General features: G+C 34.5%; 1 protein-coding gene across 1 annotated transcript; it reads right to left on the bottom strand.

Annotated features, from left to right (window-relative positions):
* Positions 1 to 3,832: 3,832 nt before the first annotated feature.
* LOC124535180 (peptidyl-prolyl cis-trans isomerase G) lies at positions 3,833 to 18,371 on the bottom strand. The gene is made up of 19 exons (XM_047111279.1): positions 17,985 to 18,371; positions 17,721 to 17,826; positions 16,924 to 17,011; positions 15,752 to 15,781; positions 14,782 to 14,921; positions 14,064 to 14,169; positions 13,207 to 13,383; positions 12,625 to 12,697; positions 11,407 to 11,502; positions 10,649 to 10,712; positions 10,270 to 10,338; positions 10,048 to 10,113; positions 9,772 to 9,835; positions 8,678 to 8,845; positions 7,566 to 7,853; positions 7,058 to 7,127; positions 6,465 to 6,555; positions 5,102 to 5,180; positions 3,833 to 4,093 (listed from the first exon to the last, which is right to left on the bottom strand). The coding sequence occupies exons 1-19, from the start codon at positions 18,177 to 18,179 to the stop codon at positions 4,027 to 4,029; spliced, it is 2,037 nt and encodes a 678-aa protein (XP_046967235.1). The 5' UTR covers positions 18,180 to 18,371; the 3' UTR covers positions 3,833 to 4,026.
* Positions 18,372 to 18,637: the final 266 nt, after the last annotated feature.

Raw genomic sequence — 18,637 nt, 5'->3', positions numbered from 1 at the left:
CTGACGAGGTAAGGAATAGTTAATATTTCTTACAGCGTCATTGTCTATGGGTGATGGTGACCACTTACCATATGCTCGTCCGCCAAACTGTACTGTGTAATGCTTAAATTCGAATCTTGATTGAAATTGAATTGAAGGCGAAAGCTCCCGTTGAGACCGCGCATAAAGTTATATGTAATTATAGTAGCCAATGGTTCGTCCTAACACTTCAAAGTCGTTCTCTGCAGTGATTCACATAAATCGCTGACCGTAACGCCACCAAAGAAAAACTAATAATTAAACTATAAGTTGGCTTTGCGATAGAGGTAGTATCGCAAGGTAGCTCATGTTTTGGTAAAATAAAATCCCTGATAACTGGGATGTTTAGCTTGGCGGAAAAATATTCAAATACATCTTTAGCTTTGCTGACATGGGACTTATTGATATGTAACGTCGATCGTGTAAAATACAAATGATTAGAGCTACAGTTCAGACGGTACAGGTTTCAGCCTGACCGCGTAGGTACAGTATATTTCTAATTCAATTTTGTTATTCATTTCCACCTTGACAAGACGGTTCAAATTGAACCGGGCCGGACTTTACGAGTAATGTTAAGGATGATGGTGAGACCTCAGGGCGTTTTGATCTGTTATACAGTGACGGCGACATCAGCTTTACGAAACCCGTTTCATGTAAAAGTCATTAAGTCAACGTTAATTTGTATGCCCTGGTTCAACCACTAATGTTTAAAATAATCAAATGACAACACAGGGTTTCGACTTCTCTGAGCCTGGGATCTTCCAATGATACTTGTTTTTTTTTTTTATAATTTCAATGACGCCTGTACCACACTAGACAATATGGCGTACCAAAATACCTAAATTTTAAATAACGTGATGCCTATAATACTAGAGCCGGCACACTCATAAGTAGTGAAAGACGAAACTTAACGTATTCAGGTGGGCTCAATTTTGTTAGCAGTAACTTATATATGCTAACACTTTAAAACAGAAAGGATAATATAAGAGCTAATAAAGAATAATAATCAACGTCTGTATCTATTCTACATTTTTTTGTAAAAGATATATAAACTTTGACATAAAATAAAGTTTCAGCATCAGCAGCATCATTATCAGTTATTTCGCTTGAAACCAATTTGCGTAACTTTATCAAGAGAATAAATTGTGATTTAGTCCCATCGGAAACGTCTCAAAACATTCGGCTTTCCTCAAATATTAGATTTGGTAATGTGTAGGTATTATAAATATTTATATATATATATATATATATATATATATATAAATATATATATATATATAGTACGACGAGGTATATATATATTTTAGCTTTTGACTATAGTAGAGATTATCCAGAGTTCAACTTGAGAATAATTTCCTTTACTTATTCCAAGAGTAGAAATTAGTAAAGTATTAACATTTTATTTTTATGTCCAATAATTAGTTGAACTGGCATAATGCCTGTTATTGATTCTAATTACTTAGAGCCAGTCGGTTCGCTCATCCTTTGCTTCATCTTCAAACCGTAACGCAGCAACTGTATTATTCCTGTTTGATCATGAAATATACGAGCTTGCACAAAGCTCTACGATCAAGTCTTTATTCCTTTCTGTCCTGCCTTTGATGGCAATTATTCATATATCTTACTGAGCGTAGTATCGGATTTAAAAATATGTAATGATGTTACACAAATCAAGACAAACTTTTTTTTTCATAATTTTATTTTTATAATTAATTTAAATGTGTTAAAATATGCGTTAAGTACTGTTTGTAACACAGATAAGTTCGCTTATCAAAGGATATATTTAATGGCCGCTATGGAATATATAGACAGGGCCGGATTTAGGGAAGGGCAACTGGGGCAACTGCCCTGGGGCCTCCACATAAGTGGGGGCCACAGAAGTTTTCAGTGAGATTACAAATACCGAGATATAGACAAATTATAATAATATAAATAGAGATATAGTCAAATTATAATAATCTTACTACTTAATATTTTAAAAGTTACCGATACCAGTCAAGAAATACTTACTGATTCAAATTATAAAAGCTCCATTAATCCATGATATAATTATTAGGATCTCCACGCTCCTGTTTGTCTAGGGTCTCCACTGCTTTGTGGCCCCAGGGCCTCCAGACCTTTAAATCCGACTCTGTATATAGATCTACCTCGTACATATCTATGAGTGTCGCCACAAGACCCCCCCCCCAAATACAGATATAAGATGTCGCCCAAAGTAAGAAGTTCAGTGGCATACATAGTATCAATATATAGTGTATTCATTTGCTAGGAATATTATTTATAATAATTTATTGCGTAACCGGTGACGAGTATTGCGGTGAGGTCAGGAGAGGAGGGGAGAATAATTTGATGGTTTCCAAAATTTATTTAAAAAATATTGTAATGGCAGTTGTTTGACAAAATAAAGTAGTCAATTGATATCTAATACAAGTCACATTGTATTACTAAAACTAAACTTTCAGTATTTAATATTTATTCACGTAGCTTTTTCCAAACGTTGTTTCAGGATTTAAAGATGAAGTCAGCTGATTTAAAATTTTCTAAAACCATTATTGGAAAAATATAAATAAAAAGCCCGTTGAAAATTACCCCTTACTAATAAAAGTTGGATATTGGTGTATAGTTGCATCTTCTTCTCTCTAATGTTAAATTACCGATGCAAGAAAGAGATGAACTGCGTGTAACGACTCACCCCCACCTTTATTAGTAAGATCGTGAATGTTTATTGACTAAAATAAAATGTAAGTCTAGAAGGTTATATTCCCTTAACACAAATGTATCATATATCATACAGATTAAAAATAAAACTAATATGAAATCGAACTGATCGAAGGTCCTATATGTTTAAACCTACATCATATTCTTGTGTCCTAATTTAATTATAATCAAAGTGTAGAAAACGCTGATTAAAGAAAAATATCATTGTAAATCCATTTTTATACAAAAGAAAAAAATATTTTGCTTAAACTCCATACTTTAGCATAACATTTTCAATTTATACACGTTACAAAATTTACAATTCGATCAATTTTTCTATCAAATGTAACAACAATTACATGGAATTTAAGAGTCATTTAAATCTTAATATTGAATAGTTATTAATTGTAAAAACAACGTTACAATTTTAGACAATTCTCTATCGGGTTCAATCGTTACATAATTAAGAATTATTAGAAAAAAAATCTAGTCAACATAAAGGTACTTGCACACATTACTTCATCATGTATTCAATTTCAAACCAATTTTTACACATCGCTCACAATATAAAGCATCCATCAACGGGTCACTTTATTGGGAGCAACCAATGATGTTGTAGTAAACAGATATGTTATTAACTCGCAAAAAGTGAAGACTAGAAAACGTCCTAATTGGGACGTTTGCCTTTAGTTGTACGTTATAATACATCATAATTACGTAGTAATACGTTTTGCGTAATTAAAACATCTAGTTATCCCTTTTACTTATTGTTTATATCATGTAAAAATAAACTAAAATAAACGGTCCCCGGCGCGGCACACTTTTTTCTGTTGTTTAGTATGGATATAACATATCTGTTTATTAGAATATCATTGGGAGCAACATTTTAATCTTACTATTGAAATATATTTTAAAGTATAGTACGACAAAACTTAGATGTCGCATCGGCAAAATTCGTAAAACCGATCACATCCGAATTGAGTACGCTAACCCAAATTATAAAAATTTCTTTCTCGTTCGAATATGATCTTTACACAAACGTAATAACTTGTAATATCATATGACCTAATATATTCGTCAATTTGACGCGTCGATTTACATGCACTTGCTTTCTCTGACGCGTGAATCTATAGCGACGAATAGCGTCGAATGGCGCGATAGGGAGCTATATCTATTGGTTGCGTAAATCGGCAGTAATCGGTTTTATTTTCATTCTATTGCATTTTCCGATGCTACATCCAAGTGTCGTACTGTACAAGTGTATGAATTGGTTTAAATGTATGAGTGCGTGTGTGACGTCACGGCGGCGCTTCAATTGGAGGAGGTAGAGCGGCGACGGCGGGCGCGGGGACTGCGGGAACGACGCGAACGCCCGCCTCTGCGACACAACCAAACAAATGAAAAAAAAAAAAATGTTTAGTAATTAGTGTAAATATAAGCGACTTGGTGTAAATACTGTAATGCTTATATTTTCAAATAAAGATTATTATTATTATTATTATTTGGATTCCAATTGAAATAAATATAATTTACTTTTAGGGTTAAAGGTTTGATTGTATGAGCAACATATTGAAGATGAATACTCGGTGGTAGGGTTTTGGGCAAGCCCGCCTGGGTAGATACCACCCACTCATTACATATTCTACCGCCAAACAACAGTACTCAGTATTATGTTGTCTTAAATTTTCGCGATTATTACACATTTAAATAAAACTAGTTATAACGGATTTTAATCGCGTATATTAATTATTTTGGACATCCCGACGTTTCGAGCACTTTACAGCGTTCGTGGTCTGACTCTGGTCTTTCGTGGGTAGACTGTCTACCCGTGACGTAAAATGTAAACGTCGGGATGTCCAAAATAATTAATAAACGCGATTAAAATCCGTTATAACTAGTTTTATTTAAAATTACTCAGTATTGTCGTGTTCCGGTTTGAAGGATGAGTAAGCCAGTGTAACTACAGGCAAAAGGGACATAACATCTTAGTTCCCATGGTTACGCTATGGCAATGAATGGTTGATGTTTCTTACAGCGTCATTGTCTATGGTGAGGGTAGGCGGTAGTAACCACTTACAAACAGGTGGCCCATATGCTCGTCTGCCAACCAATAGTATAAAAAAAGAGGAAGGTCTTGAGCATGGATGTGCATGTGCATAGAAGTAGAGGAGCGACCAAAGAAACAATGGATGGATTGTGTGAAAGATATAGTTAAAAAGAACGTCACTTGTGAGATGACGTCTGACAGAGAGGTATGGAAGGAGAAGACATGCTGTCCCAACCCCAAATAAAATTGGGATAAGGGCAGGAGGATGATGATGATGATGATATTAAAGGCTTCATCTTCAAAATGTAAATTATATTTCGATAAGTATAAGTACGGTACCTGCTCCGACTGCGGCGCCGCTTGTCTCGTTCGTCTGAGTCTGAGGACGAGCTTGACGATCGACGCTTCTTCTTAGTCTCTGTACGAACAATTATTAATCATATTTTTGTAATTACTAACTTTGCAATCTTTTTAATATCGCCATATATCAAAAACATTTACGAAAACATTCAAAACACCACATTTGCATTGACCACAAAATTTTTGTAAGACGTTAAATACGTCCATAATTATAAATATACTTTTGTTAAGTTTTAAGGTGAACATGTGACACAACATAATGAGAGTTTCGACTACAATGCTACATTTGTATTGATGTCTAGAGTAAAAGTTTCGAACTAATTAAACAATATACATAATATGATGGGCAGATTAAAAATAACCCTCAGAAGTTAGGCTTTAATGGAACTAAGCGAACGTGTTGACATTCAACACAGATATTTACTCTTGTTTTTTTCGTTGATTTTTAACTAAATCTGACAAGAAATGTATAACAATATATGGATTTTCCAGCACCTGTGCAAATAAGGCATTGGGATGTTTTAGATCATTCTGCTCGGATAATAAATATAATATGCGATAAATAAAGAGCACAGTGTGAAAATTCCTAATGTCAATGTTCAATATCGGTAAATGTATTAAATTTATTAGATACTAGCTTTTGCCCGCGACTTCGTTCGCGTGGACTTCAGGTTCGTCCCGTCTAGTCTAGTAATCGCTTAAAATCGCTTTGTAAATAAGCCGTACAAAGTAAAGGATAAAAAATGGTTATTGTGGGTTATTCCTAAGAGATAAACATATACCATCACGGACTTTTTTGTAGACCTTTTTAAGTTGTACAATACTGTAGTACATTGTTTTGATCTATCTTATAGGATTCAGTCAGCGTTTGCAATGTAAGCGCAAAAAATCTGTTTTTTTACGACCTCACATTAGAAACCTCAAAAATTGTAGCCTATGTGTTATTCTGATGTATAAGCTATATTGTGGTAAAGTTTCATTCAAATCCATTCAGCAGTTTTTACGTGAAAGAGTAACAAACATCCATACATCCATACTTACAAACTTTCGCCTTTATAATAGTAGTAGGATATAAAAATAAAATTTAACTTTGGTTGCAAATGTCTATACTATGAGTGGCAACACTATTATCTCTGGCTATACGTCGTTGTAACCAAGTGTTCTTGCTGTGAACAAATTTTTTTTTTTTTTTTATTTATTTATTTCTTTTTATAATAAAACATACACATTAATATATTTTACAAGCCATTAAACCATTTTCTGGTTTGTATTGGCTAAATAAGTTTTGTCAACGTGATTAAAGAATCGTTTTTTATTGAAACCCATAAACCATCAATATTACCTGATGCTTTGCTTTCCCGCTCGCGTTGCCTCGACTTGATGAGACGGACTATCTCCATCAGTTCCTTGCGAGCCTCGTTTCTCTCTTCCTCCTGTTAAATCAAATTAAAATTAAATATTCTATTTGAGTCGACTCGTATGGTCTTTTAAATGAGTCCAACTGGAGGTTTGTTTAAAGTAAAGTAACAGCCTGTAAATTTCCCACGGCTGGGATAAAGCCTCCTGTTCCATTAAGGAGAGGATTTGGAACATATTCCACCACACTTTTCCAATGCGGGTTGGTGGAATGCACATGTGGCAGAATTTCCATGTAATTAGACACATGCAGGTTTCCTCAGGATGTTTTCCTTCACCGCCGAGCACGAGATGAATTATAAACACAAATTAAGCTAAGCACTTTGAACCCGCAATCATCGGTTAAGATACACGCGTTCTAACCACTCGGCCATCTCAGCTCTCAGAGATTTGTTTGATAAACTTAAGTTACCAGGTCTAAAATTTCCCACAGCTGGGCTAAGACCTTTTCTCCTTATAGACTACTTGTCTTGTGATCTATCATGTATTTGGTAACAGTTGTCAAAAGCTAAACTTTACCTTTTTCTTTTCGTCCTCCGCGGACTTGCCATCCGACGGTTGTTTGCGTTCGGGAGTTGGTGATTTTGATCTAAAAAATTATATTAAATATGTAGTTATATTTTAGTGTTTACAATTTTTAATTTTTTTGGAGTATATTCATCAAAATCCTAAACTTTCAACTTCGTAGTTTTGATGAGACATATCGTCAAGTCAGATTCAACTATAACAAAGGTTGAATAAATAATAATAATAATATTTTATTTAATGTTAAGTTTAAATATAATTATCATCAGGGCGTATTTTTATAAACCTGAATACAGTCTCTATTAGAAAATCAATGTTTATCTATATAAAATCCAAACGATCACAGTTACTCTGAACATTATCGGTAGAATCTACTTTCCGAACCGGTGGTAGCTTCTTAATTGTAAAATGACGATTCAAAAGTGCTTGTAAAAGCCTACTTGAATAAAGTTTATTTTGATTTGATTTTATTTGATTAGACATTACAATCGCACAGACTCACCCCTCCTTAACAGTTGTCGAGTTACCCTTCCTATCCTTATCTTTCTTCTTGTCATCTCTATTCCTGTCCTTCTCCCTCGCCCTGTCGCTCGTATCTTCCTTCTCCCTCTTATCGCTCTCCTTGGCCCAGTACCTCTCCTCAGATCGATCTCGCTTGTCGTCTCTGGGCCTTTGCCTGTCCAGAGGCTCCTTGAGGCTGTCTCGGGGCCTCCTGTCCTCGTTTCTGTGCTTGTCGCGTTGCTGTTTCTCTTCTCTGTGCTTATCGTATCTCTCAGGACGTTCCTCTTTTCTATTACGAAAGGAATTAAGTGTAACACAACGTTGTAAATGCTTTAAGATACTGGCGGAAAATTATATTTAGATGGATGACGATCATGGTTGAAAAACGCTTCATTGTGAAGTTGAATAAAATTGATTTGATTTGACATCACTTAATCCTCTACAATATATATCCGAGGTGCTACATCCATAATAAATAATAAAATTAATTATAAACATTTCTGGAACAGATATTCATAATTGGTTATTTGTTTGAAGTTTTCAAACGTATTTCAATGTCCAAAAAATTTATTTTTTAAACCAAATTAAAATGACTATACTCACATACATCTAGCATAATTTATACTTATGACAAAAGCGTATATTTATTATAGAAGTAATAGGCTATTTGACAATGCGAAAAAATAAATTGTAAATTATTGTTATCAGTGTATATCATGAGTTTAAAAATGGTTATTTACTAACGAAACTTAAAAATAATACTTAATTTATTTAAAAATCAATACATAAAAATGCATTTTTTCAAACGTTTGTCACGTGACTCAAAACGCTCCCGATTGGCCGGGCTTATGATGAAGTCACTTTCTTATAAACTTAGCTTTTCTACTATATGTACCACATATTAAAATACAGCAAAGTGACGTCACCGACCCCATCGCAGCGCCATATTGTTCAAGTAGCGTTTTCGCGCGTTATTTAAATATGGAATTTTTATTATGATATTTTTCAGCAAACATGTACTAGAAATAAAAAAATCAACTTTTATTGGGTACCTTAACCTCTACTAAATAATATAAAATGGATTTTAAAAACCAGTCAAACAGCCTATTGTACCTGGCGGGCTTGTTCTTGGTGAAGGTGCTGCGTAGCAGGCTGAAGGGGTCGTACTCCCCGGACGGCGCCGGAGCGCCCGCGGGCGGCACGGCGGCCACGGCCGACTGCGGGCCGCGCCGCGGGGAGCGCGCCTCGCCCGCAGGGCTGCGCCCTCGCCACTCGTCGTGCCTGCGCCCACACATGCACAGTAACATCGATAGCTTAGAAGACACGTACCACGTAATAATGGAGTGTGCTCGGAATGAGACTGATAGAATTTCTTTTTTACGTTTAATCAATTATTGCGGGGAGGCGGGGGCATGTAATAGAGTCCTCGCTGACCCAACATCAGAACCAGCGCAAGTTTTGTACAAATTAGTGGATGGTGTTTTTAAGAATCGATGTAATTAATCAATTTGTTAAGTTTAATGTTTTGTAAGCACTATGAGGGTGGCATTTTCTTACAGAAAAAACCCTCTTTAAAATAAATGAAAAAAAAAAAAACAAAAAAAAACAAAACAAAAAACATCGATAGCTTTGACAGAGTCAGTGAGACACACTAGGATCACGAGAAACAAGCATGAAGTCGTTTCGACTCCGCAAAGTATTCCTTATTCATGCCACTATCATGTACTTGGGATAGGATGTATTATATATAATTGTATTTAAGCAACATCATTTTGTATTTCAAATATTGGAAATAAGTTACTACTGAGTTTCGTGCCCATGATTCTTAGGAAAATATATTTATTTATTTATACTTCATTGTACACCACATGTTACACATTATGATATGTTACAATATTATATATAATATTGTAGAGTACAACGGGCGGTCTTATGGCTAAGTAGCCATTTCTTCCAGACAACCCAATAAGGAGAGAGGTTGTATGAAAGTTGGGTAGGTGGTGCTAAGTCGGTAATATACATATATTGCATACAAATATCTACATGTAAATACTCATACAATGTACATATAATATATATATACATACATATATGTACACTCTCTATATATACTATCTGAAGTGGTAGTAGTGTTATGTTTAATACAGTTGTGTATAATAAGGAGTGGGGTGTGGTGGTGAGCGAGTGTGGGGGGGGGTTGGTCTCACCGCTTAGGGTTGACTCCGAGCGCCCGTGCCAGCAGCTCGGCGCGATCCGAGCCCGCCATGCGATCTGCGCACACAACACACGACATTAACACCGCCATAATCTGACTCACGATTTAAAGCTTACATAACGATTGTAAAAACGTTGGTACATCTTTACAATCGTTAAAACAATTTAAATAATTAAAACAATCAAACAATTTTCTTAAAAATCATATTACAAGAATTGTCTTGTAATATGATTTTTAAGAAAATTTGCAGTGCATTGACAATGAGTACCGTCGTGTTCTATATCCTCCTCGAAATCCAACGCGTTGTAATCTATCTTCTCGTGACGAGATTGATCTGGAAAGTAATATTTAATTAGCGAAAACAGTATTACGTCACAGCAATAACACATCAATCAAAAACGTTGTGTCGAAAAAGTAAATTTTCAGATATCTTTGAAATAAAAGGCAATAATAATTTGGCCAGCTATTGAAAAATCTGTCTGACACATACCTAAAGTAGAATCACATTCTCCCTCCTCTTTCTCCCGCGGTCTCTCAGGAGTGCCCTCCTCTCCTTCTTCTATGGTAATAAAATTACAATTACAAAAAACAAACAGTCCAAGACTACACAAACATTTCTTTTCTTCCCTTTCTTAAAATTTCAACTCTAAACTTCAATGAATTATTATTTTATTTGCTATTTCACTCGCACTCGTTAAATCTATACAATACAAATATTACTTATGTTTGCCAATCCATATTATTTATTTTGAAGTACTATAAGTAAATATGATCTATACTATATCAGCCATATTTTAATTAAAAAAAGGGTTTTCAAGGAGTCATGTTAGTGTAGTTCTGTTTGTACATTAAACAGTAACCAGACTTACTGCTGTGATGTTGCACTGTCACCTTGCTCTTAGGCCTCTCGTGCTCTATGGGCCTGCGTTCAATCTGTTACAACATTAACTAATTACAACATTACATTCATATTTATATACATTACATATATATTATAGTGCTCACTTGCCTCAGACTTATTTAAGTTTTTTTTTTAAATAATTGCCATGTTGAATGTTTAAGCTTTACCAGAACATGAAATTTACGTCAAAAGAATAAGTTTTAAGCGGTTAATATTATTATTAAACTCTTGTAAACATATATTATATAATAAAATCTCCGGAACTTGCTGCATCTTTTACTACAGATTTCACATATGTTGGATTAGTAGGTTTGTCAACAAAGCATCGCAATAAATGTCTCCATGTTTATCAGTAAAAATGAATATTTAAAGCGCACGCACGCACGCACGCACGTACTTGGTGGTAGGGCTATGTGCAAGCCCGTCTTGGTAGGTACCATCCACTCATCAATTATTCTACCGCTAAATAACAGTACTCAGTATTGTTGTGTTCCGGTCTGAAGGGTGAGTGATCCAGTGTAACTACAGGCACAAGGGACATAACATCTCAGTACCCAATGTTGGTGGCACATTGACGATGTAAGGAATAGTTAATATTTCTTACAGCGTCATTGTCTATCGGTCATATGCTCGTCCGCCAACTTATACCATAAAAAAAAACGCACGCACGCACGCGCGCACGCACGCACACGCACGCTCGCACACGCACGCATGGTGGGCACATACCTCGACGTGTTGCAGCTTGACGATGCGTCGCTGCGCCTGGCGCCAGTGCGGCGGCGTCGCCGAGCGAGAACGCGAGCGAGACGGCGTGCGGTAGCGCTGCTCACACACACACACACACGACATCAGTACTCAATACTAACATAAGAATAGGGGAAAGAGATATGAGCTGAGATGTGCTTGGTTTGTGTGTATAAATATTCCCCAAACAACTGTTTCTAAATATTCCCCGATAAATAGAATGTGTAGCCAGTACGATTTGTGTGCATTAACACAAAATATTGATGTTTTTTCCGATTCCATGCCGAAGTTTAAGCGAAAAATTTGTGATGTTTTGTCATGTTCTGTGAGTAAAATTTAGCTCTAGTAGTTTATTTTGCTTGTTATGTGACATTCTTTCTTCTTTTGTTATCTGTATTTTTTTTTTGTAATATTTTTGTATTTGAAAATTCTTTTGTTATCTTTATTTTATTTTTGTAATATTTTTGTAATCTCAATAGTTAAGTTTTATTATTAACCAGCTAGACAGTAATCTTCAGCAGTGCTGTTTACGTCTGTAATTGGTACATACATCAGATAAGTGTCAGTTTTATATGTTTAATTTTAAGTGTATAATGTATGTATTCAAATAAATAAATAAATAAATAATTCATCTCGTGCTCGGCGCTGAAGGAAAACATCGTGAGGATACCTACATGTGTATAATTTCATCGAAATTCTGCCACATGTGTATCCCACCAACCAGCATCGGAACAAACAGAACAAACAGGTGGTGGAATAAGTTCTGAGCCCTCTCCATAATGGAATAAGGCCTTAGAGGCCTCTTGGGAGGTGAGAAATTTACAGGTTACTTTACTTACTTACTATGAAGGGGAGCGATTTACAATCCGCGCGGATTCAAAATGAGATTCGACCTTTTTGAGCTGAGATAAACACCGGTAGCCGGCTAGCGGTAGAGTTGGCGAACGCCGAATTACTTTTTAAAAATCATAAATAAAGTCAAATAAGATGATGTTTTCTTAAGGTTTGCGACTACGTTATTTACTACTATTACAATTATTTTATTGATTGTATTACTATAAATACTATAATGTGATTAAAAGTAAAATAGCGTTTGTAACGACTCACAGTTCCCACAGACTATATTCACAAATAACATTTTGTACGCAATTTTTAATTGTGACATTTATTTGTTTGAAGATAGTAAATTAATCTACTCACAAATACTCCACGACCTTTGATGATTCTCCCACTGCGGGTATACGAGTGACGTTCCCTTTCACGATAGCGCATCCTACAAAAAAGCACAAAAAATCTATTTATATAACTTGCATAATAATGTACAATCAATGAAATAAAATATTACAAGAAGAAATAAGAATATTGCATAAAATAATAATTTAATTTTCATTACATTTTTTCCACTTACATTAAAAATTGACTGAAGCTGTAAATAAATTACAACAATCAAATAAGATACTGCTTACTTAGATTAACGGGTTTGGAATCTTGTATTTTGACTAATTGCTTTTAGTGCAAGTCCGTAGTTTTTTATTTTTAGTTTATCATTTGTTTTTTAGTTTAATTTAATTTTTTTCTTTTTGCTTTTACTAACTTGTATTTTTTTTATATCTACTCTTATTTTAAATAAATAAATAAAAATACTTCTGCTACTTCTTTCAATAAAATAAAAATTTCCTTTTTTAAAGAGAAGACTAGTCATTATCATGAATTGAAATGAATATAAAATACTTGATACAATTAGGAACTCAAAATCACACACTGTATTAATATTAAACATACCTCTCTCTGTCCCTCCTGGCGTCATTCCTGTTATCTCTGTCCTGGTCACGACCCCCTCTCATGAGAAACCTGTTAGTTGGTACTTCAGGTATCTCCCTCGGGTCTATCTTGGATGTCGTGACCAGGGGATGAGATGGTGCTTCAGGAACCTCTTCATCGGCCGAACGGTCTGAATGGCTGGTGATATAAAATGATTACAATTTAATGTAATTATTTAAATGACTATAAAACATAGTCAAAGTCAAAAACCTTTATTCAAAATAGAAGTGTTTACACTTTCTTATTGAATGTCGATAATCTACCACCGGTTCGGAATATAATACCTCAGACCTGAGAAGAACCGGCGAAAGAAACTCAGCGGGATATATATAATTTTTTTTATAATGTCAATTTATAATTTACAACAATAAACATATTCTTGTTATTTGAAGCAGCCTGGAGGCGATCATTTCATTCCCAAGGTGTGCAGTCAACTAGAAAGTCATTAGTGCTGTAATATCCTTTAGCACACAAACGCTCTTTAACGATTCTTTTGAATTTTGAATTTTTATAATTGAATAGTGTTTAACTATCTAATTTGAAGAGCAAGCAAGCAAGTTGCAATGTACATATCCATCTGTAAATGACCCATAATGTGTAAAGGCCATCTTTCTCCCTTCTAGAGGGGGGTGAAATTAGTGAATCAATAAAATCACAGGGGATAAACTCACAGATCTTAAAGGAGAGAAGCATGTTATTAAATATTAAAAATGCTTATACCAACTCTATATATTATATAGTCTATATTGAGAAAACGGCTAAGAGGTTTCTGATATACAATAAACAAAATCTAGTAAAATGAAATAGCAATTAATTACCGTCTCTTTTTCTTATCCTTCTTCTTCTTCCTATCCTTCTTGTGGGACTGGTCCGATTCCTCCCCACTCTCCTTCTCTTTTTCCTTTTCCTGCTTACGCTTCTTGCCTATGAAAAGGTAATTTAAAACTGATAAAATCAATTATAAAGTAATTAATTACGATTATAATAATTTAAGATGACTTTTGTAATTTACAAAAAAAAAAACTCTTCTAAGTAAAAATAGACACCAGAAATATTTGTAAGGTTATAATGGTACGACGATGAGAATGATGTTCTTATTTACATTGTCATAACAAATTACAAACATATAACATAATGTCATTAATCTTAACAGCAATGAACTTAACATTGTAACGTCACATACAATTCTTACGTTATAAATCAACAACAACAACAACAGCCTGTAAATTCTCACAGCTGGGCTAAAGGCCTCCTCTCCCTTTAAGGAGAAGGTTTGGAACATATTCCACCACGCTGTTCCAATGCGGGTTGGTGTAATACACATGTGGAAGAATTTCAATGAAATTTGTCACGTGCAAGTTTCCTCACGTTGCTTTCCTTTACCGCTGAGCACGAGATGAATTATAAAGACAAATTAATCACATGAATCAGCGGTGCTTGGCTGGTTTTGAACCCATCCATCTCGACTCGTTATTTTTATTATAAATAAATATAAAAAACACAAAAGTTCCAGAAAGTTCCTAGTCATATACAGACCTGGCTTGAGGCGCACGAGCTGGCCGCAGTTGGCGACGACGACGTCCTGCAGAGGTCGCGCGTTGCGGTCCACGGCAAGCGCCTCCAGTTGGCGCACCAGCGCCGCGCCGCCCGCCACGTGCCCGAACACTACGTGCACACTGACACACACACACACCAGTCAGCACACATACAAATTATACTATAGTCTGTCCGCGTTAAGAATTCAGTGAGGGGTTGTCCATTAATCAAGTGATCTTTTTTTTTTAGCATTTTTTAACCCCCCCTCCCCCATTGGTGATACGTAGTGTATCACCTACATATATACATCACGTGAATTTTTAGTACCTACAACGAATCTTAAAATTTTCTGAATATTATCTTAATTTAAATACAGGTATAAACTATAATCTTATTTTATTCTGAAATTAAGGACCATATTTGTTTAAAAATCGCGCATTAGACGAAAAAATAAATACACGAGATATCTTACTACAACACAAACCCCCCCCCTCCCCCTTGTGTTATTTTCGTGATTTTTATCAAACCCCTCCCAACAAATTATATTTGTTTTAAAGACTAAGTATAATGAATTCATAAAATACACATTAAAGTAAAAATCGAAGCGGGTGTTTAATCAACAAAATTCTTACCACTAGGTATATACAATCGTTTGCGAATCTTTCCATCGCGATGTAGAAATTTACATATTTTGACATAACGCCATCTAGTAGCTATAGGTTACATTAATTATTACGTGTACAGCTTGAATAAATTAAATATACATATATAAATAAACAAAATTTAAATTATAAAAATAAAAATATCATTTAATAATTAATTAAATGTGAACTTGACTTTGTAATTTGAAAAGATTTGATTGGTCAAAGGGGGCGGAGTCAGGCCGGTAAACAATGACAACTCACTGCATTCTTAACGCGAACAAAGTATAATCACAACGACAATACATCTGATAATAATATCAACTCACTTGTCGAGATGGGGCGCCGGCTGTGTTGTTCTACAACACACAGAACACAACAAGAATGATAGCGCGCCGCTCCCAGCGTCGGCCGCGTTCTACGCAACAACGGACACGTCACACTAGCGGTGGGTGAATTCAAGCACACAGTCATTACAACAACAATGGCGACTCTGCTCTACACAATCTCTTTCTCAACTCAAGCAGAATCAGTACGGCCTAACAATTATCATAGTGTATCCTCATTAGTCCAGTCATAATTAATACACATGCTTCTATTATGGTGACATATACCATCATTTAAAAGTAAAAATCTATACTGACTTGTTAATAGTATCATAAAAGTAGCACAGATACAACCTACTACATTTTTAAGGAGTACACTCAACAGAATAATGATGTGTAACACACAGCCAGTTTCTCCATTTCAAAATTATGGAAAGTTTCATGATTAGAATATTTATAGGTTGCCAGCAAAATACATGTAATAATCACAGTAAGTACTTGAAATTTCAATATAAACATTGGCCTTGGCTAACAACATAGATGGCCTTTATATGCTTATTCCCAATTTTTTGTATTAAAAACTCTATATATTTATGTAAATATAACACAACTTCATGTATATACAAATGTAATGCTACAAATTTCAGCATAACTTAGTCAATTCACTTTCATTTTTGCATGTACTTGACACCATTTTGTTGTCAAATAAGAAGTAGGTTGAGTGCCGTAAGCTCACTTTGACTGGACAGACATCCAAGTGCTCTTTGGTTATTGTTTATAATGTTTGTATTCATCAAAGTACACATTTATCATCATACCAATGCAGTATATAAATATGTTTAAATAAGAACCATTAATGGGATATTGTGTAAATAATACAATAATTAAATTAATCAAAATCAAATAAAGGTTGTATATTGATTAATGGTGCCAATTTGAATCAGGGAAAGCAGAAACAAATTATACATGCTTCTTTTGAGTTGATATTTCATCTCTTGTGAAGATGACGAAAAACTTCATGAGGAAACATGTGCAACCACATTCAAGGTGGAATAAATCTCTTGAAAAAGTTGAGTTGCTTTACTTTTAATATGAATGAATAAAAAATCCCTGCTTTAATCTTGAATCTTTATAGAATATGAGCAATTCCTTACCCTCTATCGTGCACAACTTACATAAAGAACTGTGAACCATTTGTGTCCTTGCCCCTGTTAGCCATGGACAGCAAATATGGTCTATCATGTTGGAGTTCAAAAGTTTCATCTGAAATTCATTATAATCATTATTATTTACAAGGTAATTTCTTATTTATAGACATAACTATCAAGATATCTAGCACTAGTGAGTTGAGATTGCCCAGTGGTTAGAATGCATGTATCTTAACCGATGATTGCGGGCTCAAATTCAGGCAAGCACCACTATATATGTGTGCTTAATTTCTGTTTATAGTTCATCTCATGCTCGGCGGAGAAGGAAAACATTGTAAGGAAACCTGCATGTGTCAAATTTCATTAAAATTCTGCCACATGTGCATTCCATCAACCTGCATTTGAACAGCATGGAATATGTTTCAAGCACTCTCCTTAATAGAAGAGGAGGCCTTAGCCCAGCAGTGGGAAATATACAGGCTGTTACTTTACTTTACTTTAACCATAACTAATATAGTCTATCAGTCTATTATGTACTTATTTTATAAAGCAGGATTATAATACGCAAATCTGATGAAGCCAGACTAGTAGAGCATGATTGAAGTTATTTTATATTAATAAATATAAGTTTATACTTTAGTTTTTATGAAAAAATATGGCAAGTTCTCAGATTATAGATCAAAAAGTACTGAAGTACTGAACAAACAGGAATGAATATAATCAAAAGCAAATACTAATATTATAATGGTTCAAATGCTTCTGCCTATTGTTTTATTTCCGAGGATTACTTGTGTAAAATAGGCATATGTAAACTATATCAATACCTTCAAATGTCCCTCCATAAATTGATTCACCACCAGTTCCATTGGCATGAGTAAAGTCACCACCTTGTATCATAAAGTCTTTCACCACTCGATGAAAGACCATACCCTAGGATAAAACAGTAGTTAACTTATCAAAATTTTCAGTAATTAGAGTCATACTAGTTATAGGGTATTTTTTGCTTTAAATGGTGCAATAATCAGATCCAGCAACCAGCTAAATACCTTCAGTCTTAAAACTGTTATTAGTGAGGTAAGTTTGCTAACCTTATAAGTTAAAGGTTTTCCTGTATTTTTTCCAATACCCATGTCTCCAGCACATAGCGCGCGGAAATTCTCAGCAGTTTTAGGTGCTATATCATTAAATAACTCAAATATTATACGACCGGACGGCAAACCACCAATCGAAATATCCATAAACACACGGTCCCTTTGGGGTTTATCATCACCGTCCACCGTCATCTTCAAAATGATATTTATTATAATATATAAAGAAACTTTGCCCGAATTATATAGTTCGTTTTATTTATAGCAGAAATAGAGAACGCAAATATTTTAAAACATTAAACAAACATTGAAATCTACATTAAATTAATGCAATAAACCGATGCTAGATTCTGAATTCTAAAACCAAATACAGAATACAGATTACAGAAACAGATTATTATGGAAAATAAAAAAATTATTACATGACATTCCACAGCTAATAAATAACTGAATATTTTCTATTCTGAGACAGGAATATTGTAAATTATCGTGCTTGAGGTATTATATTTATTGCAACGAGTAGTAATTCGATTTTAATATTTAACTTTTTCAAAACATTATTTTTTAAAACTTATACAGTACTTAGTTTAATGTTTATTGGGCTGTATAGTGTAAGATGTAAGCTAGCTACCAACAGTGTCTAATAAAAAAAA

The sequence above is a fragment of the Vanessa cardui genome, chromosome 14 (genome assembly GCF_905220365.1).
Source record: "Vanessa cardui chromosome 14, ilVanCard2.1, whole genome shotgun sequence".
In the NCBI taxonomy this organism is placed as follows: domain Eukaryota; kingdom Metazoa; phylum Arthropoda; class Insecta; order Lepidoptera; family Nymphalidae; genus Vanessa; species Vanessa cardui.
Note: the sequence above shows the minus strand (reverse complement) of the source record. Positions and strands in the feature narration are given on the sequence as shown.